The sequence below is a fragment of the Microcaecilia unicolor genome, chromosome 2 (genome assembly GCF_901765095.1).
Source record: "Microcaecilia unicolor chromosome 2, aMicUni1.1, whole genome shotgun sequence".
NCBI lineage: Eukaryota > Metazoa > Chordata > Amphibia > Gymnophiona > Siphonopidae > Microcaecilia > Microcaecilia unicolor.
In genome coordinates this window covers 631,410,794-631,437,022 of record NC_044032.1, presented here as the reverse complement: position 1 = coordinate 631,437,022, position 26,229 = coordinate 631,410,794, and the positions used below count along the sequence as shown (strand labels likewise).

General features: G+C 46.1%; 1 protein-coding gene across 1 annotated transcript in view; it reads left to right on the top strand.

Annotated features, from left to right (window-relative positions):
• The first annotated feature begins 234 nt into the window (after positions 1 to 234).
• The window catches only part of NAA15 (N(alpha)-acetyltransferase 15, NatA auxiliary subunit), a 227,765-nt gene continuing 201,770 nt past the window's right edge, over positions 235 to 26,229 (top strand). The window contains exon 1 of the mRNA XM_030191710.1: positions 235 to 822. Within this exon, the coding sequence (XP_030047570.1) occupies positions 769 to 822 (54 nt within the window). The 5' untranslated portion in view covers positions 235 to 768. The remainder of the gene's footprint in view (positions 823 to 26,229) is intronic.

The window sequence follows — 26,229 nt, the reverse complement described above, 5'->3', positions numbered from 1 at the left end:
ATGACAAGCAACCCTAACTATAATGTGGTTGCTAAAAACTGAGACACACATGATCCAAAACGTTCCTCCTGCTGCAATACTGGCCAACTCGGTGGCTCTAAGAGGCGGGCGGGCCCCAATCAAAGATGGCGCCAACAGACGCCAAACGACTCACGTGATCCCCCGCTTTGGGTCAGGTCCTCCCGCCCTTCTCCTGAGGCTTGGGCGGAAACGGAGACGAGGTCACGCGCAGACTCAGTGCCTGCGGTGACCCGGGAGGAGAAGGCCCTGCTCCTCGGCCATTTTGGCTAAGACTTGAGTGTGTCGGTCTGCTCATTGACCACGTGAACCGCCGACAGAGGACCCGAGAGAAAAGAACGCTCGAGCTCGGGGAGGAGGGGCAAAGAAAGAGAAGGCCGCCAGTCCTAACGCGCAGTATGCGGGTCCGACGGGGCTGTTAAGGCTCCGAGTACACTCTTTTTGTGCTGCAAGAGAGAACACGCCAGGCCCAGCAGCTGCCCAAACCGGGAAGAGCTAGAGAGCCGGCGCTCGCGTGCGAGATACACACGGACGCGGCGCTCGCGAGGAAGACGGACGAACGGGCGCGCGTACGCCCGACACAGACACCGACTGAGGGAGGCGCGGACGCGCGCGCAACAGAGACTCGGAACGTGAGAGGGGGGCGCGGGCCACGGGCAGGAGCCGAGCGGGGGAGGGTGCGCGAGACACGGAAGCGTCCGGGCCGCCGCCGCGGAGGAGGAGGAGGCCGCAGCCTTCAGAGCCGGGGAGATGCCGTCCGTCAGCCTCCCCCCCAAGGAGAACGCGCTTTTCAAGCGCATTCTGGTAAGAGCGGAGGCCGGGAGTGGGGAGTGGGGGGATGGGTAGCCGTGGGACTGCTTCCCGCACACCGAAATTTCACTGTCACGTCCCCCTTCTCGGGGGTAGGAAGGAGCTGTTACTCACAATGACTGACTCTGTCACACCCCTCTGGGGCGAGAGCTGTCACCCACTTTTATGCAACCTCACCTCTCCCACACACACATGCCGGTACCGGAGGTAGGAAGGAGCTGTTGCTCACAATGACTTATACCCTGCTGTCACACTTCTGGGGCGGGGGCTGTCGCCCACCTTTATGCAACATCCCCTCCCTCCCTCACACACATACTTAAGGCTTTGATTCGGTGTCATTTGTTGTCACTCTTCTTCGCTATCACTGTGAGCGTTGTTATCCATCGGAATCACAGTCTCCACTCTAGAGCGATCACCCCCAGTCACATATGCACCTTTTGGGTGTAAATCTTACACCTGTGCCTTGTTCCCCCAGCTGTTCCAAATGCATTCATGCTTGCCATGCAAGGGTTGTCATCCGTTAACATCCCCAATTTTATCTACTATCATCTACCGTGTGAATATTTCTGTTTTCAAGTGAAGGTACTTTTGTCATTTCTGAAGACCCCCCCCCCCAGACATTTTAATGTTAAATCTTGGTATTTATAAGGGTTGAGAAGTTAGGTCAAACATAACCACATACATGTTTTCACACGAATGACCCATATACTAAAAGCACACTGGTAATTCTGGCTTTCTTGATACATTCTTTGAGCATTTTGGTACTTTAATGGTTGTATTAAAGGTAAACATGATTATAATTTCTGTAATGCATTAAAGTTTATAAACTAGGAATAGCAAGAAGTTTCTCCAGAAACTGGTTCACTCGGTTTTGCTGATAGATACTGAACCACAGCTGATACTCATAACACACTAATTGACAAATGCTTGGGACTCTTACACCCCCTTACTCATTTAATGGTACACACTTCAACTCAACATTCTCTTTGATATGGGCACTGGGCAGACTGTCACAATAGTCTTTTACATAGAAACATAGACTATGATTGCAGATAAAGTCATACCATCCATCCACTTTGCCCACACACTTCACTAATGTTACAGTCTTGTATCTTCAGTATTGTTCATTGAAATCAGGACACTGTAAAAGTGAGATGAGTCCTCTAAGTACATTAGCAAATTCTGAATTGCACCTCTCCTTTCCAGCTCCTTGATGTTTTTGAACACAAGCACATATGCAATCTTAACATCACATAAATTAGTTAATTTTTTTTAATTTTATGTTTTACAAATGTATATTTATTGGAATTTATTAACTGCCATTATGATAGGATTCACCCAAGACGGTGTTCAGTAGGTACAGTTTAACATCACACTTACAATTTTGTTAACCACATAACAATAGAATTATAAACATAAATACAATGAAAAAGGAAAATTGAAAATAGCAAATTGAATCCTATTAATTGGACTACCATGAACAGGATAAAAAATGAATACATTTAACAGCACTGAAGTTCAAATAACAGACATATAATACGATATAAACATAATAGTGATGGACCTCAGCAGATGACATCTCAGCAGGCACAGAATCGCATATACACACTTAAAAGTATAGCTAGCAGAAAAAGTGATCTACTTTGTATGTATGTAAAGCTATTTTAACTTCCCTGTATAATATTTTGCTTCCCTGGTTTGAGCTTTCTCCTTGTCAGAGATGTTGTAGTGTGAGGGTTGTGTCTTTTTCTTGTCCTCTCTTTGCCTGGAGATAGGATAGAAATGTCAAGGTTCATTTTCTAGTTCACTGCCTATTTCATGCCACACTTTCAGTAATGAAACAAAGGGCATGTTTTGCAGATGTTTGGCTCACATTTTATCAACAATTTTTGTGACAATTTGATTTTAAATAACACTTGTTTTTGGTCTTCTACTTTTTTTGTTTTTTTTTAATGTGCATTTGATTTTGTAATAGAAAAAAAAAGCATGACTGCAGTGGTTGTTGGAACTGCCCCTTTTTGTAGGGGAAATACACATATCTTGCATCCTGTAGGCTGTGGCTTTGAGGTGGTATATCTAGGAGTAACAGAGGAAAATATTTCTTCATAGAAAGAATGTATTGTACAGCCTCCTATTGATAGAAGCCAGAGCAGTAATGGTGTAAGAAAACCTTGGGTAAGCACAGAAGGATGTTGGTAAAAGATTTATTGTATTGTTTTAGTAATGGGCATACTAACCCCCCTGTTTACTAAGCCATGCTAGTGGCTGCAGTGCACTAATGCCAACACAACCCATTCACTTTGAATGGGCTGTGTTGCCATTGCCGTGCAGCTTAGTAAATGGGGGGGGGGGGGGGGGTAAGTGGTCCTGCTGTTTAAATAGCTGAAAAGAAAAAAAATAGTTAAGCGTTTTACTGAAGAGTTCACATTTGTGCCAAATAATATGGAGAAAGAAGGTGAGTTTAAAATGAGGGTGAATTGAAATATTTGATTATGTTCAAACCATGTTCCAGGCCAAATATGCAGTAGTAAATTCTAATTAAAGTGAAACCTATGCTTTAATGAAGCATTCCCCGTTATCTCTATGTAGAAATGGTTATTAGTCCTTTTTCCTGTGATCATTTACAGGTTTTCATTACTTGCAGAGAAAAGTGATATTAATGCCTTTATTTTCCCCTGGGTTACCTAGGCATTAGTACTTTGAGCACAAAATATGCATCAAAGATGCATTTTAATGTGTTTCTGTATACCTTTGGTGAGCAAGACAGGCTAAGCAGTAAGGGAGAACTGCCATATCCTTGCTGCCTTGGACTGTAATTGTATGTTTTGTGAAAAGCAGCAGTAGTATGGCACAACACTAGGAACACCACATAAATAATACATGCAAGATAGCCATAGCTTTATCAATACAGAATTACAATGTGAGTCATGCTGCCCTGTCCCAAAGATTTGCCAACTCCCAAAAAGCATATGTACTAAAAATTGGACAGATTTTTACTGATAAAACTTTTACATAGTATAAGAAATGCACTGAAAAAATTCACTTTTGTTTGTATTCTTTAGTTATGTACATGTGTGTATATGTAAAACGTTTGTGATGATATACAAGAAAAATGCATGTTAAAGTAGGGAAAATATGTGGAGCATGGCTTATGGAATTGCTTCCAGTCCCTGTACATATGTGTCTGTTTTGTGTGCATAGGCACAGACACACATGTGGATAGGGGGTTGGAAATATTTTCATGAGGCATGCTGCATGTGTTTTCCCTACCTTATATGCCCACACTGCTGTCATCTCCTGTTCTTGCTGGGCTGGCTCTCAGGCCCTGATGCTCGGAAGCAAATGCAGGCACCTAGAGGCCATTAACACTAGACTAGCACCCACGTTTGCTTGGGCACAGTGTTCAGAGGCCCCTGCTGCGGGGAATAATGAGCTCGCCCCGGAGCGGGCAAGTAGCATGCTTGTGTATGCAAAAGCATGCAAATGCACTAATTTCCTATCTTCCCCCCCCCCCCTCCAACCAATGCTCGGACAACAGTGCCCTTCAGAAGGGCACCCTTACCGCAGTAAACCCTGTTCCAGCTCGGAGTTGGCATTAAGGGTGTCTGGAGAGGCATTCTTCTTTTGCTTCCCTTCTTGGGTTCCATTTGCAGGAGGAGATTTGCTGGTTTCTGGACCCGCCGCAGGATTTGCAAGAGGAGAGACACAGTGGGGTGGGAAGGAGGGAAAATGAGAGCTCGGCCGCCACTTGTTAGAGGGCAACCACCCCGCCCAGAACAAAACCTTCCCCAGTTGATGCAAGAGCAGAGATACAAGTGCTTGTTCTGCCTCTTTCCCACCTGCTGGGGCTGTCTTTTGTATATCCTTCTGTAGGACATGTCAGTGACCCAAAGAAGCCACAGTCACTGCTGAGCCGATGCTGCCTCCTCCCCCTGGCCATGCAGACTGCGTGTTTGCTGGCACTCCCCCCCCCACTCCTTTCATCCCAACTCTCAGCGCCAACAGCGTGCATAAAATTTGTATGCCATTAGTGTTGAGCTTTGGTGAGGAACTTTGCAGCAAACAGTTCCAAAGTTTTGAGCATCGGGGCCCTGGTGAATTGGCTGTATATGTTTCTTTTTGTAAACTCTGCTGGTTGCTATATAGGGTGGCATCTATCTCCCACCTTACCTTCCTCTCTCTATCACCTGTCTCTACCTACCTATCCATCCTATTACTATGTTATACTTAATTTCCTACTTTACACAACAAAATTCTGTGTTACCTATTACTGTGTAAGCCTCATTGAGCCTGCTTTTAGTGGGAAAGTGCGGGATACAAATATAATAAATAAACTTCGTAGTTTGGTGGTAGTTGTATGCATTGAAATCTAAGGGGCAGATGCTCAAAACCCCGCCCTTCCACCACCGAAAATAGTTACCCAGTGCTCAGAGGTAATGATATGTAAATGTTATGTGTGCTAGCGCTGAGCATTGCGATTTAAGGGGGGGGGGCATGCCCAGCACATACGCACAAGACCTGTGTGTACTTGTTGCTTCTGCAGCTACTGAATGGCTCCTTGCTGCGTGGTTTGGTGACTGCTGTGCTTTTGAATAGAGGTAAAAAGTCCCGTCCCCCCGTGTTAGATCTGGTCAGAAGAGAAGGTCACTCTCATGCTGCACTTTTTAGCTGCAGACGCGTTTTCCTATCTACTTCTACTTTGCCTTTATGTATTTGATTTTCTTAAAAAAAAAAAAATTGGTTTGCTCTTTTCACTGTTTTCCACATCGTATCATAACCAGAATCAAAGCTTTAGTTTTCATGCTGCAGCTCAGGCTGATGGTCTGCCTAGTGTAGGAGGAGAAGAGAGACTGGAGAGACGGTACCCCTAACACTAGCTCCAAGCTGGCGTATGGATTACAGTGGTAGGAGCATCCTTGTGAGGCATGTAGTTCTCTGAACATTAGGGATGAATAGAGAAGTACCTCATCAACATGCTTTTGAATACATTAGCATGCTGATTGCGCTGTGAGCCGGTGAGCTCCGTTGTTTCACGTACTCATCAGCTCTCAGCATTCTGCGGTAGCAAATGCAGGTGCTAGTCCGGCACTGCATCGTGGCCATAGTGTTGGAGCAGATATTTGTTTGTTGTGTTTGTGTGCAATTGGGAGATAAGAGCAGAAGGGAGGCAGTTTGAATGGAGCAGTTCTCTAATTGCTGTGTATCAGTGTTGCTGTGCTGTAGACCTTAGAACTGCTTGTCCCTTAGAAATGTATTGGGCCATTTTTTGCTGGGACTTTATTTCTGAGAAACCCCTAGTTCAATCTGCTCCATTTTCAACTAGTCTCTCTTCAGTGGGTTTTTCAAAACATAAAATTTGGTCCTGTTCTATTAAACTTTCAGAGCAATATTTTGTCCCCGGACAGAAAGGACAAATGGATGAGAATTTGGTAACCTCTATGCATAATTATTATTTTTTAAATTATCTGTTAGGTTGGAAAGAATAAAAAAGATTATCAAGGTAACGTACATATTTCAGTGCCTAACATTTAAGTCCTGAACAAATAAAATCCCATCTGTGTAGCTTTATATCAATTTAATAGAAAGCTGCGACAGTGGATTTTGTCATCTTCGTGAAGTTTGAAGACCAGCAGTCAATTTTACTTGATTTTCACAGAATCCAGAGTCCGTGGATTATGCTTTAGGGAGCAGGCTTCCACCCATGCCCAAGTAATGTCAGCAGGATTTGGGAAGGAGATATGGCAGGGAGGCAGACTTCTTATGGGACAGGTCTAGTTCTGTTATAGGTAGCCTATAAATTTATGACCGCTTGGTAAACCGATGGGAGAGAATAGAGGCCTATCAAGAGAGATGAGGATGGGGATAGCTGCAGAGGAATGTAAGATATCACTGCTGTGTGGAAGAGGTCCTTCAGGCAGGACTCGGAAGGATAGAGATGGGGGGAAGCTTGTGTTGTAGGTGAGCGAGAGCAGTGGAAAGTGTTTCCAGGGGCTGAGAGCGCAAAGTCAAGACTAGCAAGGGAGGAGAAGCAGGTAACTATAGAGCAGTTGTTAGGAGTAGAAAAGATAAACATTAGCCAAATCTTTTGGAGCTGAGGGAAGTTATTTTTCTTCAGATTTCTTTTTTGTTGTTGTTGCTTTTCTTTTAATCCTTTGTGGGAGGGGTGATTTTTTTTTTCTTTTTCCTCTTCTATCCTCATCCTTTCCATTTTGTCTTCCCTCCCTGTGTTTCTCTTTAGCTTCATCCTTTTTTTTTTTTTTTTAAATACTTCTTTCTGTACCTTCTCTCTTTGTATTTCCATTCTCTGATCTTCCATTCTTTGAAGCCACCTTCCAACTGCATTAATCACCTCTGGTAGCTCAGTTTTTGAACTGGTAGTCTTAGACCAATGTGATATATTAAAAATTGAGAGGGCAAGTATGACATCACTCAGAACTAAATGAAGTGAAGTTTTTCAGTAGGCATAGGTGGCCACAAAACCTTACTTACCTACATCTTTATTATACATAAGGTGTCAAAAGTGGTTGTCTGGAGACAAAATAACCTCTCTGCAAAATTTGATTTGTGTGGGGGGCAGAGGGGGGGGGGGGAATGAGGAAAAAGCACATCAAATTTAAAATGATCCAAGTTGCAGTGAAGGTTCCAGACAAATATCTCCCAAAAAATGGCCCAATGCATTTCTGTGGGAGAGGCAATTTCTGCAGCATAGATGCATTGAAATACAGCAGTCATGGAATATTGCTCTTTCCACACCCTGTTCTTTTTACAGACATGCATAGAGCCAACATAGGCACACACACAATGCCAATGCACACATACAGGGTAGTTGGAAATAATTTTATGAAGAATGCTCCGCATACTGTCTCCACTATGGATCTCTCCTCCTACTGGCTTGCCACTTTTCTATTCCTGCTGGGCTAGTTTAATCAGCTATGTATTTAATCTTTGTTGTAAATTGTACTGTAAAATCTAATTAGTGAACCATATAGGATTTTTAACGGTGACACCTAGTGACTGAATTATGTAGTTAGTGGTTTCTGTGTGAACTGCCTTCTAGTGTTGGAAAAAAGATATTGTCTAATTTCAAAGCACATTGACTTACATGAAAATACTTTTAAAACAAATAGTAGGAAATATTTTTTCACTCAGTAAATAGTTAAGCTTATTTTTAGAAGAACTTTTTAAGATTATTGTGCAGTTAACAATCTTACCTCTACTGGATTGTGGTAACTCACTCACCCTGTTTACTAAGCTGCGTGGCAATGTCGACACAGCCCATTCAAAGTGAATGGGCTGGGTCAGCATTAGCACACTGCAGCTGCTAGCGCGATTTAGTAAACGGGGGGGGGGGGGGGTATTTAAATTTTTCTTCTAGACAACATTCTAGGATTCAGTTCAGAACTCATCTGATAGGTTAATATTAAAAAAAACTAGGTTTGAACATCTGAATCCTTTATTGGGTGAATTACAATGGTTACTCGTGAAGTCTTGGGTTATTTTTAAAATACATTGTTTAGTATTTAAGTTTTTGGAAGGTGTGTGCCCTGAAGGCAGTCCTCAGTTGGTGACTGTGTTAAGGTCTAAGATAACTTTTAGGAGGTCTAATGTGCAGTTTTGAGAAAGTACTTGCATATAATGTGTACAGCGCTGAGTACGTCTAGTAGTGCTATAGAAATGATTTAGTAGTAGTTTTCCTCTTCAGTGATTTAAAAAAAGAAAAGATGGCAGGTTTGACAAATTGGACGGGGGGGGGGGGGGGAGGTGGAAGTGACTTGGTTGAGGACTCAAGATTATCATTATTTCTTCATATTGATCCATGATGAAAATGCACCTAGAGTACTGTATGCAATTCTGTTTACACCATCTCATAAAATATAGGTGAACTAGGGCAGGATACTAAAAAAGCCAACCAAAATTATAAAATGTAACACCTCCCCTATGAAAAAGGGCTTTTTATTTTTTTATTTTATTACATTTGTACCCCACGCTTTCCCACTCATGGCAGGCTCAATGCAGTGGGCAATGGAGGGTTAAGTGACTTGCCCAGAGTCACAAGGAGCTGCCTGTGCCGGGAATCGAACTCAGTTCCTCAGTTCCCCAGGACCAAAGTGCACCACCCTAACCACTAGGCCACTCCTCCACTCCACTGAACAAGTTAACCTGGAGAGGAGGTGGCTGAGAGGAGATATGATATAGTAACATAGTAGATGACGGCAGAAAAAGACCTGCATGGTCCATCCAGTCTGCCCATGACAAACTCATATGTGTATACCTTACCTTGAATTTGTACCTGTCCTTTTCAGGGCACAGACCATATAAGTCTGCCCAGCAGTATTTCCCGCCTCCCAACCACCAGTCCCGCCTCCCATCACCGGCTCTGTTACAGACCGTATAAGTCTGTCCTCCCCTATCCTCGCCTCCCAACCACCACCCCCTCTTCCCCCCAACTGCTCCGCCACCCAATTTCAGCTAAGCTTCTGAGGATCCGTTCCTTCTGCACAGGATTCCTCTATGCATATCCCACGCATGTTTGAACTCCGTTACCGTTTTCATCTCCACCACCTCCCGCGGGAGGGCATTCCAAGCGTCCACCACCCTCTCCGTGAAAAAATACTTCCTGACATCTTTCCTGAGTCTGCCCCCCTTCAATCTCATTTCATGTCCTCTCGTTCTACCGCCTTCCCATCTCCGGAAAAGATTCATTTGCGGATTAATACCTTTCAAATATTTGAACGTCTGTATCATATCACCCCTGTTCCTCCTTTCCTCCAGGGTGTACATGTTCAGGTCAGCAAGCCTCTCTTCATACGTCTTGGAACGTAAATCCCATACCATCCTCGTAGCTTTTCTTTGCACCGCTTCCATTTTTTAAACATCCTTCGCAAGATACGGCCTCCAAAACTGAACACAATACTCCAGGTGGGGCCTCACCAACGTCTTATACAGGGGCATTAAAACTTCCTTTCTTCTGCTGGTCACTCCTCTCTCTATACAGCCTAGCAATCTTCTAGCTACTGCCACCGCCTTGTCGCACTGTTTCGTCGCCTTCAGGTCCTCAGATACTATCACCCCAAGATCCCTCTCCCCGTCCGTGCCTATCAGACTCTCCCCGCCTAACACATACGTCTCCCTTGGATTTCTACTTCCTAAGTGCATCACTTTGCATTTCTTCGCATTGAATTTTAATTGCCAAACGTTAGACCATTCTTCTAGCTTCTTCAGATCTTTTTTCATGTTTTCCACACCCTCCGGGGTGTCCACTCTGTTGGAAATCTTGGTGTCATCCGCAAAAAGGCAAACTTTACCTTCTAACCCTTCGGCAATGTCCCTCACAAATATATTGAACAGAATCGGCCCCTGCACCGATCCCTTAGGCACTCCACTACTCACCTTTCCTTCCTCCGAGCGAACTCCATTCACCACCACCCTCTGGCGTCTGTCCGTCAACCAGTTCCTGATCCAGTTCACCACTTCGGGTCCTATTTTCAGGCCGTCTAGTTTATTTAAGAGCCTCCTGTGGGTATGATGGATGGGAGCAGGGAGGATTAGGATTCCCTTGTATAAGAAGATATAACCAGGCGTGTCTTTTAAGACACTTCAGGGATTGGGTACTTAATATGAATCAACATACGCCACTTAGTTGGGAATGCACACTATTTAAGCCTTGGCACTTGAATTTCCTTCTTCAGGCGAGGACAAAGAGTTTGCCGCCTGAGTGCAGGAAAAGTGTATTACTGCAACCATTGCGACGTATTTGGCAACATCTCATGCGATCCTGGAAACAAGACCCCAATATAAGTGATCAACTTCCGTTAAAAGGGAACAGGGATTTCCCCCCGGGATTAGAGAAAGGGTCATTTGAAAGATGGCAGGCATCAGGAATCACATTGCTTGAGCATTTGAGGAATGAGGAAGGGGGATTGTATGGATTCCAGGACATGCAGCAGAGGTTTTCACTTACTAATAAAGATTACTATACATATAGACAATTACACCATTATTGGTTTAGTTTGGACCCAGCAGCCTTGGATATGAGGGTGGGACAAAGACTGCGTGAGTTTATGAGGGGAGACGCAAATGGACAGGTTTCAATATCAAGTATGCATAGAGCTTTAATGAGGCTCAATCCACCTCGAGTATATGACAAGCTTAAAGACTTATGGAGCAAAGATCTGGGATATGAGCTGAAAGGCATAAATTTTGATAAACTGATTAAGGACATACCCAAGCATGTGAGTGGGGCGGAGCTGCAGGAGAGTCAATATAGGATTATACTTCGAGGTTACATAACGCAATCACAAGCAGCAAAGGCCGGATGGATATCCGATGCCCAATGTCCGAAGTGTAGTAAAGAGAAGAGCACTTTTATACACACATTTTGGAGATGTAATAAAATTAAATCCTATTGGAAAGCAATACAAAATTATCTTGAAAAAATATCGGGGCAAAGGATGTTCCCCTCCTGGAGAGGGGTACTTTTGAATAAAAATAATGCATATGGAATTTCAAATAAAAATTTGGAGTTACTCTTCTGTAAGGCATACGCAGTGGGAAAGAAATGTATACTCAGGCACTGGACTCAGGCGGAGCCACCCTCAGTGTGGCTCTGGAGGAATAGATTACATGAGCTAATGCTTTGGGAGGCCAGATCGGCATTAAACAGCCCAAAGAGAAGGAAGCATTTTATAACTATATGGAACCCATACTTACAAAATATTTCTCATAAAGCAAGAAGTGCAGTGCTAAATAATTTAGGTAAACCCTAATTTGAGAACACTTGGTCGAAATGTACTCCTTGCATGATTAGGCGCAGATTGACGCTGGATGTTGAAAGAGGACTCCATGAAGTAAGGTACTCAGAGCAGAGGCTATGAAGGGGGGGGGGAGGGGGGAGGGAGGGAGAGGGACATGGTGGAAGGGGAGTTATCGTTATATAAAATTGATGGTCACTGATGAAACAAGTACGAGATGTTTAAATATATATGATATACTGTTATGACTTTACTCTGTTTTCTACAACATTGTTTATTAATATTTGATCATCAATAAAAACCGTTTTAATATAAGAGCCTCCTGTGGGGAACCGTGTCGAAAGCCTTGCTGAAATCTAAGTAGATGACGTCCATAGCACGTCCTTGATTTAATTCTCCCGTCACCCAGTCAAAGAATTCAATGAGATTCGTTTGGCACGATTTCCCTTTTGTGAAACCATGTTGTCTCGGATCTTGCAACTTATTGGCTTCCAGGAAATTCACTATCCTTTCCTTCAGCATGGCTTCCATTACTTTTCCAATAACCGAAGTGAGGCTTACCGGCCTGTAGTTTCCAGCTTCTTCCCTATCCCCACTTTTGTGAAGAGGGACCACCTCCGCCGTTGTCCAATCCCTCGGAACCTCTCCCGTCTCCAAGGATTTATTAAACAAGTCTTTAAGAGGACCCGCCAGAACCTCTCTGAGCTCTCTCAGTATTCTGGGGTGGATCCCGTCCGGCCCCATGGCTTTGTCCACCTTTAGCTTTCCAAGTTGTTGATACACACTCTCTTCCGTGAACGGCGCTCTATCCACCTCATTTTCAGGTGTACTTTTGCCAGTCTCTCTCGGTCCTTCCCCAGGGTTTTCTTCAGTGAAAACAGAACAAAAGTATCTATTTAGCAAATTGGCTTTTTCTTCATCATTTTCTACATAGCGTTTTGTTGTATCTTTTAGTCTCACAATTCCCTTTATAGTCTTTCTCCTTTCACTAATATACCTGAAGAAGTTTTTGTCTCCCCTCCTTACATTTCTAGCCATTTGTTCTTCCGCTTGCGCCTTCGCCAGACGTACCTCTCTCTTGGCTTCTTTCAGTTTCATCCGGCATTCCTCCCCGTGTTCCTCCTCTTGAGATTTTCTATATTTCTGGAACGCTAACTCTTTAATCTTTATTTTCTCAGCCACTTGCTTTGAGAACCATATCGGTTTCCTTTTTCTCCTGCTTTTATTTACTCTCCTTACATAAAGGTCTGTGGCCCTGTTTATTACTTCTTTTAGCCTGGACCACTGTCCTTCCACTTCTCGTATGTCCTCCCAGCCCATCAGCTCCTTCCTCAGGTATTCTCCCATTTTGTTAAAGTCAGCTCGCTTGAAATCGAGGACTTTGAGTTTAGAGTGGCCGCTGTCCACATGAGCCGTTACATCAAAACAAACCGTTTGATGGTCACTGTTTCCAAGGTGCGCAGCTACTCGGACATTTGACACACTATCTCCATTCGTGAGCACCAGATCCAACGTGGCTGCCTCCCTCGTGGGTTCGTTCACCATTTGTCTGAGCAGAGCACTTTGGAAAGCATCCACAATCTCTCTACTTCTTTCCGATTTTGCAGACGGAACCCTCCAATCTACATCCGGCAGATTAAAATCTCCCAACAACAGTACCTCTCTTTTCTTCCCCAGATATATGATGGAGGTCTATAAAATCAGGAATGGGATGAAATAGGTATATAGGAAATGGTTGCCTAATCTTTCAAATAGGGCAAGAACAGGGGACACTGCATGAAACTAACCGCGTACAAAACAAAATCAAGAAAGTATTTTTCCGCTTTAAGGCACAATTAAGCTACGCAGAGAAGAGCATCGAAAATGATAAAAGGGATGGGATGATTTCCCTATGAGGAAAAGCTAAAGAGGCTAGGGCTCTTCAGCTTGGAGAAGAGACGGCTAAGGGGAGATATAATTGAGGTGTTTAAAATACTGAGTGGAGTGAAACAGGTAGATAGGTGGATCTTTGTAAAGAGTAAACAATGATTCACAAGGACTAGAGGACATGCAATAAAGCTGCTGAGTAGTAAATTTAAAATAAATTGGAGAAAATGAGGTGTATTTTCAAAGCACTTAGACTTACATAGTAACCTATATTATACAAAACATCAGGAAATTACAATAACCCCCCCCCCCCCACCCAAAAAAAAAAAGTTTAAATTTAAATTAAAAATCTAAATTAAGACCCACGTATTCTAGTAAACAAGTTTTCAAGGCTTTATGAAATGAATTACGCCTGATGAAGAATTATAAGTGGAAGAACATTCCAATAACGAACCACCAAGAAGAAAAATGATTGAGAAAAGATGGCCTTGAAATGTGTATTTTTAACTGAAGGAAATGCAAGTAGTAATTTTCTTGCTTCCTCCAAACTGACTACCTGTTCCCACCCATCTGCTCAGCACTGTCTCTCCCCTACTATCATCCCTTCTAACTGTCATATCTTTCACTTTCCACTGTAACTGTTCCTGATGCCTTCAAACATACTATAGTTACACCACTCCTCAAAAAACCTTAATTGAACCCTACCTACCCTTCTAACTATTGCCCCATCTCCCTCCTCCCTTTCATATTCAAGATATTGGAACGTGCTGTGCACCACCATTGTCTTGAGTTTCTTTAATCTGTTCTTCCTTGGCTTTCTTTTTATCTTTCCCATCGCACTTTTAGTGTATGTCCTAATGGATCCTCCTCCTCCTTGTATCCCACTAACTGTCAGTGTACCTCAGGGTTCTATCTTGGGACCTCTTCTTTTCTCCATCTGTACTTCTTCCTTTGATGCTGTGATTGCCTCTCATGGTTTTTAGTATCATCTTATGCTGATGACTCCCAGATCTACCTCTCCACACTAGAAATTTCAGCAGGAATCCAGGTTCAATTCTCAGCCTGCCTGGATGTCTCACCACCATCTGCAATTAAACATGGCAATACTGAGCTTCTTATCTTTCCCCCTAAACCTTATTCCCATGCCTTCTGCACTGACCTCCTCTCTTCCCTTATCCTCTGCCTTTTTTCTCTATTTTTGTAATTATTGGTGTTCCTTTCTTATTCTCTCTATTGTTTTAACATGTTTGTACATTGTTTTGTTATCCTGGTGACAAATGGCAATTAAGTACTAATAAATCAAATGTCTCCTCTTCCCCCCTTCTTTTTCTTTGTGGACAACACTTGTATCCTCCCTGTCTCATCAGCTCATAACCTTGGGGTAATCTTTGACCTCTCTTTCTTTGCACGTATCCAACCTGTAATTTCTTTCTCAATATCACCAACATTTGTCACTTCCATCCACGCTCTTATCACCACACGCTTAGATTACTGCAACTTGCTTCTCATAGGTCTCTCAGTAAGCCGTGTCTCTCCCCATCAATCTGTTCAAAATTCTGCTGCTATATTCTGCCGGTGTCGCTACGCTTACTAGCCCTCTCCTCAAGTCAGTTCATTGACTCCCTACCAGTTTCTGCATTTAGCTGAAATTCCTCTTATTGATTTACAAGTGTATTCACTCTGCAGCTTCTTAGCACCTCTCCCCATAATCCTCCCTGGGAACTCCATTCATCAGGTAAATCTTTATCTTTACCCTTCTCCAATGCCATCTCCAGATTCCGTTCCTTTTATCTTGCTGCAACATATGTCTGGAATAGTACATCTCTGGCCCTATTCAAATCTAGGCTAAAAGCCCACTGTTTTTTGCTGCTTTTAACTCAACCCCTTATTCACCCATTCAAACCAATTAATTTAAAGCCACCTAAGGCATCCCAGGCCAAACCTCTGATAGGCTCCCTGAGAACTAGTTTGGAAAGCCAAAGAGAAATAATGCGTTTTGAGAAGTGCCTTAAATTGAGAGTGAGTGTGCACAGGAAGGCAATTCCAAAGAGTGGGAGCTATAAAATAAAAGACTGAATGCTGCATAGATTCCAAATGGGCCTTTCTAGGCCCAGGAAGGACCATATGATTGGCATCAAGAGAGCAAAGTGAGCGAGGCGGAGTATATGGGATAGTTAAGACTGAGAGGTAGGCAGGAACACCAGAATAGAATGGTTTGTGTGCTAAAGTTAAAATATACATTGATCCCAGTACATATCTTTGGGGGAAGCTGTACTACTTACCTTTCTCCATTGAGTCCTCTTGTTTCCTATATTTAAACTAGTTACCATTCTACGATAAAGATTGACTTACTTATTTTTTTGATTTAGATTTGCTCCTATCTCATTACTTTTCTGTCGGGAGAGTCTCATGCAGAAATTTATCTGGAACTTGAGAAGTCATTTGACACACTATAACAACTGGTTCACCCTTATCCATATGTTTATTAAAACTTCCAAAAAGCAAATATCAGAAATCAGTAAGAGAAGAGTTTAATTTTCCTATATTACATTGCCTCTGCCTGATTAAGCCATTTGTATTTATGTTGCTAGTAGCTTATTTTTTTTCAGAAGAGCTCCTACCATTTTGCTTGGCACCTCATAGCACGCTCGCTGGTCTGTAGTTTTCTGGATTGCCCCTGGAGCCTTTTTAAAATTGGTGTTACTCATGAAAGAAATGAATTATATATCCATGATTCCCACAGCCCCTTGTATTGGTGATTTATCTACCACCCTTTTTCCCCCCCTTTTTTTCAAGACTTTCGCTGAGTGTATGAGATTTGTTTTTATGACTGTTTTTGTTTTTGCTTGTAAATTTTAGTCTGTATACTGCCTTAGTCTGCTGGTTAGTAAGGGCGGTATAGTAAGTGAAATAAATTAAATAGATGAAATATGAATTACTTGGATCTGATAGTGTTTCTTTAGGATTCAAAGAAGTGGTGGCTAGATTTTCACGTTGTTTGCCTTGGTATCAGATGAAAATTTGATATTAAAGATGCATTTTCAGTTTGAATACTGTTTTTCTTGGCCTCAGGATATTAATTTTTCCTGGTTTACCTATTACTGCTCAGGCAAGATGGAGTGGACTTTTTCCTATTTTTTTTTTTTAAGTAAATGACAGAAGGTTGCTTCTCTTGGGGCTACCTTTCCTTTGTCTCCTGCAAATGTAAAATAAAACTAATTGACTACAAATGAGCTTTTTCATTTGATAAAAACTCTCATGATAATTTAATGAAATAAAAGCAAACAAAATAAAATCACAGCATGAAGCACCAAATAGAAATAGCCAAAAGCCTGTAACATTAAAATCATATAAAATGGAATAGATAACCAATGGGAAAAGCAAACAGAAAATAGAAGCTAAAATGTTATTGGGGCTCATCGATGTGAAAGTTTTGCAGAAATGACCATGCCTTAATCAGTCATCTAAAATCTAAATAATCCTTTGCTACACTAACATTTCTGTGGAGAGAATTCCATTATGGGGAGCTATGCTGTAATAAACTCAATCTTGTATTCAACTTGGATTCATTTTCAGACAAGAATTGACTATGTAAATTGGATGGCACATATGGTAAATGAAAGTAGAAGCTGAGTTTGGGAAATGAACCCTGACTGGTTTGAGGTTTTTTTTTTTTTTGTTCTTAATAATCTATTCAGTGTATGGACCTTTTTATGTTAATTTAAAAATCTAATCTAAATGAAAATAATGCACTCTTATCCACTTTATTTGAAATTTTGGGGAACCAGAAAGTAAGATTTCTCATTTTTGGTGACTTATCTCTATTGTTGTAATAGTGGTAGAGTGCTTTGTTTGATCAACTGTGATTAATACGATAAAGCCAGTGGCTCTTGAGAAGTGTTTTCAGAGCGGATGCAAAGGGCACTCTGGTATTTGCAGTCAAAGTGAAACAACAATAGGAGAGATTTATGGCCTATTTTACTAAAAGTTCTCCATCCTTCATGAGTCGTAATCAGGCTTTCGACCTGCCCACAGCACAGAAACGGTTCTACTCACCTTAATATCCAAATTCAAAAATGAAATTTCATCTGGAAACAACTTTCTTATCATCAACAGCAGATGAATCCATTAACTGATGGGTTATATCCGCCTACCAGCAGGTGGAGATAGAGAACACTGAAAAACCACAGTGGCTAGCCCCTTCTGCCTTCAGTATATCGCTATCTCCCAACAGGTGTGGATGACGCTTGATCAGCTTCTGGATTTCTGCCTGGGGTGGCTCCTGTGCGTTGCCAGTAGAGCGGGGGTGTTGTGGCTGGTGGTGCCCACTTTGAAGGCATACCTGGTTTTGTTCCCTGCCCCTGCCTTACCCCATCCCACCTCCTCCTGGAGTCCCTCTGTTGCTGCCTGCCTCTAACTTTCCTCACAGTATAAAAAAAAAAAAGACGCGCTTTTACAGCGGTGCTGTCCTGAGGCTTTCTCCAGAGATTCTGGTTCAGTGCAGCTTGACCGGAACTCGTTGACTCGCTCTTCTGAGGTGAAAGTGGTGCCCAGCTCCTCCGGGGAGGTTCCCGCGGACAGCATTCTGTGCGGGGTAAGTTTTGGTGCGAAGCCGCCATTTTATTTCTATATTTCCGTCCAGTCGGGCGATGGCTGCTGAAGTCGTTAAGCGCTGCTCCCGCTGTGATAAACGCAGGTCAGCAGTGGATCTTTGCAGTATGTGCTCCTTAGACGCTCATACTAGTATGGGCATGGCGAGTGGCGATTCTTCCCACTCGATGGAGCTGGCAGCGGGCGCCATTTTGGAAGCGCCGCGTGACTCGACCCTCGCTGTTGCGGAGGAGTCTGAGTGCAGGGGGATGCCTCGTTCCGAGGCTGCTAGAGGAGCTCCTTCCTCCGCTTCTCCTAATTCGGGGGCGGAGGGCCAGGGTGAGTTTTTCTCCCCTGAATTTGTGCTGCTGATGCATAAGGCCTTTATGTTAAAATGGACTCTGCTGGAGGCGTCTGTCACTACGTTGCGGACTGGATTCCCTCCAGGTTTTGATAGTCCTGTGTTGGCTGCTGAGTTTCCTTCTTCCCCCGAGTATTGGACTGACGCTAAACGTAGACGGGTAAATTCCCCGTCTGATGGTGGCACCTCTCCTTCCCCCCCCCCCCTCTGGTCAGGCTGTGGGGAGTCTGAGGAGTCTGAAGGCCCTCATGGACCGATGATCCAGGTGAGGGTCCCTGTTTGCCACAGGATTTGGATGATCCTAAAGCGGTATGGATTTTCCACCGCGACGAGCTGCCAGCGCTCATTTCTGATCCCTTGCAGGCCCTTTCTATTGAAGATCGGCCAAGGGCGATGCCTCCTCTATTAATCCTAGGATGGCTAGTACTAAGAAGCCTTCTCAGGCTTTTCCTGTGCATGACTCCATCCAAGAGCTTATTTCTGCTCAATGGTCTGACCCTAATGGGCCTTTGAAGATTGCCAGGGTTTTAGGTCAGCTTTATCCTCTGAGTGAGGATCACTTGGCCCCTTTGGGGATGCCTAAAGTGGATGTGTTGGTCACGGCCGTGACTAAAAAGACTGCTCTCCCGGTGGAGGGAGGGGTCGCTTTGAAAGATATGCAGGACTGGCGGCTAGAATCCGCATTGAAGCGGTCCTTTGAAATCTCGGGCCTTTCCTTTAGGGCGGCGATTTGCAGCGCATATACAGCCCATGCCTGTCTTTCCTGGTTACAGCAGTCGGGTGATATGCCCGACGATGGTGCGGGTTCCCTCTCTGAGGTTGGCCCGCTTATGGAGTCTGCCCTGTCTTTTTTTGGCTGATGCCCTTTATGATCTGCTCAGAGCTGCGGGTAAGCAGATGTCTGTGGCGCTGGCTGTCCACCGCCTGCTATGGCATTGGGCGGCTGACATGGCCTCTAAGCAGCGGCTGGTGAGGTTACCCCTTCGGGGCCGTCTGTTTTTTGGAGAGGAATTGGAGAAGATTGTTAAAGACCTAGGGGACTCTAAGTCCCAGCGGTTACCTGAGGATAGGCCACGGCCGTCTTCCAAAAGCTCTGTTTTTTCCCTCCTCTTCTAGGCCACTTTTCTGCAAAGCTCGCAGGTATCGCCTGGGGCGCTCTGCTGGGTTTTTCTCAACGTGCCTGTTTTCAGTAGAGGAACTCCTTTCGCTCGGACAAACATTCTGCAGCGGCCGGCCAACGGCCAGGAGTTCAGGGGCGTCCTCCATAATGATAGGACGCCGGTCCACTCATCGATTCCTGCAGTAGGGGGTCGTCTTTCCCTCGTCATTGAGGAGTGGACCAGGATTTCTTCGGCTCAGTGGGTCCTGGACCTGATCAGAGAAAGCTACTGATTGGAATTCGGTGCCCCGGTGTGAGACACTTTTATGGAGTCCCGATGCGGCACTGCCGTCAAATGGGTGGCGGTGGAGGTGACCTTACAAGTCTTGCTGCAGCTCAGAGCGGTTGTTCCAGTGCCTCCCGCCAAACACGGCTGCGGTTGCTACTCTATTTATTTTGTGGTCCCTCGAAAAGGCGGGTCTTTCAGACCGAACCTTGACTTACGAAGAGTCAACGAGGCCTTAAGAGTGCGACACTTTCACATGGAAACCCTGCGCTCCGTCATTGCGGCACCATCTTCTTTGTGGTTCCAAAGAAGGGAGGGGCTTTTCGGCCTATTCTCGATCTCAGAAAAGTAAACCGGTTTTTGCAGGTTTGTCACTTCCGCATGGAGACATTAAGGGCAGTTACTGCTGCTGTTCAACCAGGCGAGTTTTTGACGGCTCTCGATTTGAGGGAAGCTTACCTGCACATTCCCATGTGGCAGCCCCATCAGAGATCTCTCAGATTTGCGGTGCTGGGTCAGCACTTCCAGTTTCGGGCCCTTCCTTTTGGAATGGCCACTGCCCCACTCACTTTTTCCAAGGTCATGGTGGTGGTGGTGGCGGCGTTCCTGCGGAAGGAGGGGGTTCGAGTGCATCCATATCTCGACGACTGGCTGAGGAGAGTTGAGTGTTCACCGACTGAGTGATTGCGGTGTTGCAATCCTTAGGTTGGGTGGTCAGTATGGACAAGAGTCATCTGGTTCCTACTCAGTCTGGAGTATCTTGGAGTGCAATACGATACGAAGCGGGGGAAAGTGTTTTTCCACGAGGAGCGAAGGATCAAATTGCTTTCTCAGGTACGAACCTTATTGAGTTCTCGCGCTCCCCGAGTGTGGGACTATGTTCAGCTCCTCGGTTCCATGATGGTGACCTTGGAGGTCATTCCATGGGCGAGGGCTCACATGCGGCCTCTTCAGAGCTTCCTTTTGAGCAGATGGTCGCCGACGTCGCTGGATTATCAACAACGTCTTCCTTGGTCGAGCCAGGCCAGGGACAGTCTCGCGTGGTGGCTCCGGTCATCCAGTTTGCAGAAGGGTGTTTCTCTGGCGTCTCCCAATTGGATGGTAGCCGTGATGGATGCCAGCCTTGCGGGCTGGGGAGCCCATTGTCTTCATCAAGTAGCCCAGGGATCGTGGACCCCTCTCAAAGCGACTTGGCTGATCAATAGTCTGGAGTTGCGAGCAGTAGTGAATGCGCTGCGGAGTTTTCAGGACCTTCAGGGGCAGGCGGTTCGTGTATTCTCGGACAACACCACGACTATGGCTTACATCAGTCGTTAGGGGGCACTCGCAGTCTTCCCTTGGCAGTGGAAGCGTCTCGTCTTCTAGTATGGGTGGAAGCGCATGTTCAGAGTCTTGTCAGCAGCGCACATTGCGGGTCAAGACAATGTTCAAGTGGATTTTCTCAGCCAGACTGTTTTGGACGCAGCGGAATGGACGTTGTCGGACTCAGCTTTTCGGCTTATCTGTCAATGTTGGGGAAGACGAGTAGTGGATCTCATGTCCCCAGTTCTTCAGCCACAAACGGCAGCCAGGATCCGCAGGATTGGACGTTCTTCTCCAGCCATGGCCGGAACAACAGCTACTGTATGTTTTTCCTCCGTGGCCTCTGATAGGGAGAGTTCTTTGCCACATAGGGCGGCATCGGGGGCCGGTCGTTCTAGTGGCCCCAGTCTGGCCCAGACGGCCGTGGTATGTGGATCTCGTTCGAGCACTCTGAGTCACCATTGCGACTTCCGGTGACTCCCGATCTGCTGCATCAAGGGCCAGTTCAAATGGAAAATCTCTCCCTCTTTGGTCTTACAGCCTGGCTATTGAGAGGCGGCAGCTGAGGAAGAAGGGATTTTCAGGATCAGTCATTGCCACTCTTTTGGGGGCACGGAAGCAGTCTACTTCAGCAGCGTACGCGCAAGTGTGAAAAGCTTTCTCAGCGTGATGTGCTTTGCATGCTGAATCGACTTTTTGGGCGTACATTCTGGTTATTCTGGAGTTCTTTCTGGATGGTCTTCAAAAGGGATTGGCATATAATTCCCTACGAATGCAGGAGGCCGCACTAGCTTGTTTTAAGGGCAAACTGGACGGTTCCTCTTTAGCAGCTCACTCTAATGTGGTCCGTTTCCTATGCGGGTCTCTTTGGCTTTGGCCTCCTCTGAGGCAGCTGTGCCCGGCATGGCATTTGAATGTGGTACTGCGAGCCCTCCAGGCCCCACCGTTTGAGCCGTTGAATAAGGTTTCTGAGAAGGATCTAACACTTAAAAGTGTTTTTGGTGGCCATTGCTTCGGCTAGGAGGATTTCTGAAATTCAGGCTTTGTCTTCCAGAGATTCTTTTTGCAGTTTCCTGAAACAAGGGTGTCGATCCAGACGGTGCCATAGTTTTTATCTAAAGTGGTTTCGGCTTTCCACGTCAATCAGGCGGTTTATCATCCGTCTTTTCAAAGAGAGGATTATCCGGGGGAGTTTGCCTCGCTACGTTTCCTGGCTGTGTGGAGAGACTTGTTTCGGTACTTGCAGATCTCTAACAAGTTTCGACGCTATCTCTTTGTGTTCTTGTCGGGATCGAAAAGAGGTGAGGTGGCTTCTAAGGCTTCCATTGCTCGCTGGATTAGGGAAGCCATTGGAGCGGCGTATCTGCTACAAGGGCGGGCGTCTCCAGTGGCCCTGAAGGCGCATTCTACTAGGGCACAGGCGGCTTCTTGGGCGTCGGCCTTATCTCTGGAAGAGATTTGTTGGGGGGGCTACTTGGGCATCCCGTCATACTTTTACGAAACATTACAGGCTAGACATGTCTGCTCGGGAGGATGCGAGTTTTGGGGCGGGAGTGTTGGCGCGGGGAGCGTTGGCTTCCCACCCTATTTAAGGAATGCTTTGGTACATCCCACTAGTTCCTGGATTCATCTGCTGCAAGTGACAAGGAAGGTAAAATTATGTCTTACCTGATAATTTTCTTTCCTTTAATGCAGCAGATGAATCCAGGATCCCTCCCTAGTTCAGCCGACGTTTTTTTTTCATTTTCCGTGCAGTGTGGCTATTTTTTCCTTCCGGGTTCTCTTTTGCAGAGTTCAAAAAGATATGGGAACACGGAAAGGATTCCGATTTCTGGATGAAGTTGCAGTTATTTCGAAGTTCTTATTTGGTTCTCTGTTTTTCATAGTGAGGATGGTTTCTGGTTGTTGTTGGTTTCATATTTTTGGTCTTGTCAATTGCTTACGAATGACATACTAACAGAGGAAGGAGCTGGCCGTCTGGCATCACTGCCTTTAGTTTGTTTATCTCTATCTCCACCTGCTGGTAGGCAGACTTAACCCACTAGTTCCTGGATTCATCTGCTGTGTTAAAGGAAAGAAAATTATCAGGTAAGACATAATTTTACCATAAATTCTGAGTGGAGTGGAACAGGTAAACACAAATTGAAGGTTTACTGTTTCAAAAAGGGGATATGTCATTAAGTTACTAACAAATCCATTTAAAACAGGAGAAAATATTTTTCCTTTGCATTAGCAGCAGATGAATCCAGAGACTTGTGGGTTGTGTCCGTCTACCAGCAGTTGGCGATAGAGAGCACTGAGTTGAACTGTGCCTTATAGGATGTATTGCTCCTTTGCTAGCCAGTATTCTTTATCTCCAGAAGGTGGATGGACGGTTTTCCACATGCTCCTGCTCCTTCTGTTTGCTGCTCCTGTTCTAGTTCAGCTATTTCAGTAGAGCTCGTGGGTGTTCTGGTGGAGCAGTGCCAGCTTTAGGGGGTACACCTGGTATTTCCAGGTCCCTCCCCCACCCCATCCTCCTTTCCTTGTTTCCACCTGTGCTTTCCCTTCCTCACAGAATTGCTACAATTAAAAAAAAAAGAAAAATTGTGGCATTCTGAGTGGTGGACTGTAGCACTGTCTGAGTGCTTGCCAGCTAACTTTGGGGGGGGGGGGGGGGGGGGGGGGAGTTAGTGGCTCCAGGCTATCATCAGCATTAGCCTCTGAAGGGACTGTTTGCCATGTTTTCTACAGGGGTGTGTATTGCTTTAACTGTGCTCCTGTTTGCACTGTACTCGTGATAGTTTTTATTTCTTTCCATGGCTGCTGAAGTGGTTAAGCAATGCTCCTGATGTGGGAAGTGGAGAGCAGTGTCTGGTTTCTGCCCCAGGAGGTGTTCAGGCCTGGATGGTGCAGAGGACTCGGTAGGTGATTTGAGTGCAGCAGTTTTCCCCGTGTGGGACACGCAGTTCACGGCCATCTTTTCTTCCCACTGTACTGATACCACAAGCTCACAGCGAGTTTGACGATCGCGTCTGGGCGCAGTGTGGTTCTCAAGGGATCTGGAGGTGATTCAGAAGTTGGTTTTGGGCTTTCCTGCACTAGGGGTGCTGATGAAATCTTCTCCCCGGAGTTTATTTTGCTGCTGCATCTCGCCTTTCTTCTTAAGCACTCCGCTCTGGGATCTGTGGTGCTGCAGGAGTTTTCTGCTTCCCTGGTGTCTCTTCGGTTGTACCCGGTCTCATAGGATGAGTTGGACAAGATGCATCTCCCTAAGGTGGATGCCTTGGTGATGGCGGTGACAAAGAAGACAACCTTACTGGTAGTAGGGGGCATTGCCTTCAAGGAAGTCCAGTACCGCAAGCTAGAGTCCACTCTCAAGCTTTCGTTTGAGGTTTCTACCTTGGTGTTGCAAGTGGTGGTCTGCAGTTCTTATGCAGGCCGGGCTGTTCTTTCCTGGGTGCAACAGGTGGTGGACGCATTGTATGATTTGGGAGCCCTGACAGAGTTTCCCAAATGTTTTAGCTTGTTTAGTGCACACCCTCTATGATTTGGTCAGGGTGTTGGCTAAGCAGATATCACTGGCGGTCAGAGGGTACTGTTTGCTGTGGTTGTGCTACAGGGGGCAGATGTAGCTTCGGAGCAGTGTCTGATTAAGTTGCCCTTTCTCCGAGGACAAGCAGGCTGCTTGTTCTCACTGATGGGTGACGTCCACGGCAGCCCCTCCAATCGGAAACTTCACTAGCAAAGTCCTTTGCTAGCCCTCGCGCGCCCGCGCGCACCGCGCATGCGCGGCCGTCTTCCCGCCCGAAACCGGCTCGAGCCGGCCAGTCTTCTTTTGTCCGCACTCGGTACGGTCGTGTTTTCGCCGTGTCGAGCCCCGGAAAGTCGACCTCGCGCGTCCAATTTGTTTTGAACGTGTTTTTTTCCTTCGGGAAAGCTTTGTCCTAGTCGGGAAGTGCTCCGGAAACCCCCCGCCGGGTTTCGTGTAAATCCTCCCCGTACTTCCAGCTTTTTTGCCCCGGTAAGTTTTCTTTCGTCGTCGGGGTAGGCCTCTTTTCGGCCTCGGTCGAGAATTTTTCTCCCTCTAAATTTGGTGCTTCAAATTTCGCCATTTCGGCTTTTGATTTCGCCGGCGTGATTTTTCCGCCCATGACATCGAAGCCTTCCAGCGGCTTCAAGAAGTGCACCCAGTGCGCCCGGGTTATCTCGCTCACTGATCGACACTCGTCGTGTCTTCAGTGTCTGGGGGCCGAGCACCGCCCTCAGAACTGCAGTCTGTGTTCCCTGCTTCAAAGGCGGACTCAGGTAGCGAGACTAGCCCAGTGGAACGTGTTGTTCTCGGGCTCTTCGTCGGCATCGGCACCGGGATCTTCGAGTGCATCGACGTCGTCAGCGTCCAGACCTTCTTCCTCGGCCGCCCCTGCATCGAGTGCATCGAGGCATCGGGCCTCTGCATCGGCGCCGAGACATCGGATAGCTGCATCGACGTCGGTGGTACCAGGACCTCGTCTGCTGATGTCGTCGGACGGTGGTGCATCGGGTGGAGTGCAGGTGAGGGCTGTCCATTCCCCTGCTGGTGGCGGTGAGCCCTCGGGTGGGTCTCCGCCTACCCTGAGGGCTCCTGCGGTACAGCCCCCCCGAGATCGACCTTCTTCAGTCTCGGCCCCGAGGAAGCGACGGATGGATTCGACGTCCTCCTCGTCGGTGCCGGGGAGCTCCGGTGACATGCTTCGGAAGAAATCGAAGAAGCATCGACACCGGTCTCCTCCCCGTGTCGGCACCGAGAGCTCTGGGTCGCCGAGGGATTCGGCACCCAGCAGGCATCGGCACCGAGAGGACCGCTCACCCTCTGTTCAGGAGGTGTCGATGCGCTCCGCTCTGGACAGCCCGGAACAGCCTCCACGCCCGGAACAGGTACTGACGTCGACGCCTGCATCGACCTCTCAGCCTTTCTCTGCAGCCGCTCTAAACGAGAGCCTCCGGGCCGTTCTCCCAGAGATTCTGGGAGAGCTGTTGCGCCCTACCCCTCCGGTACCGGCGGTGCTTGCGCCACCGGTACCGTCGAGCGTGGCGCCGGCTGGCCCATCGCCCAGGTTGAGGTCCCCGACGTCGGTACCGCGTGCGGTACCGACCGCGGCCACCTCCCAGGAAGGCTCCCCGACTA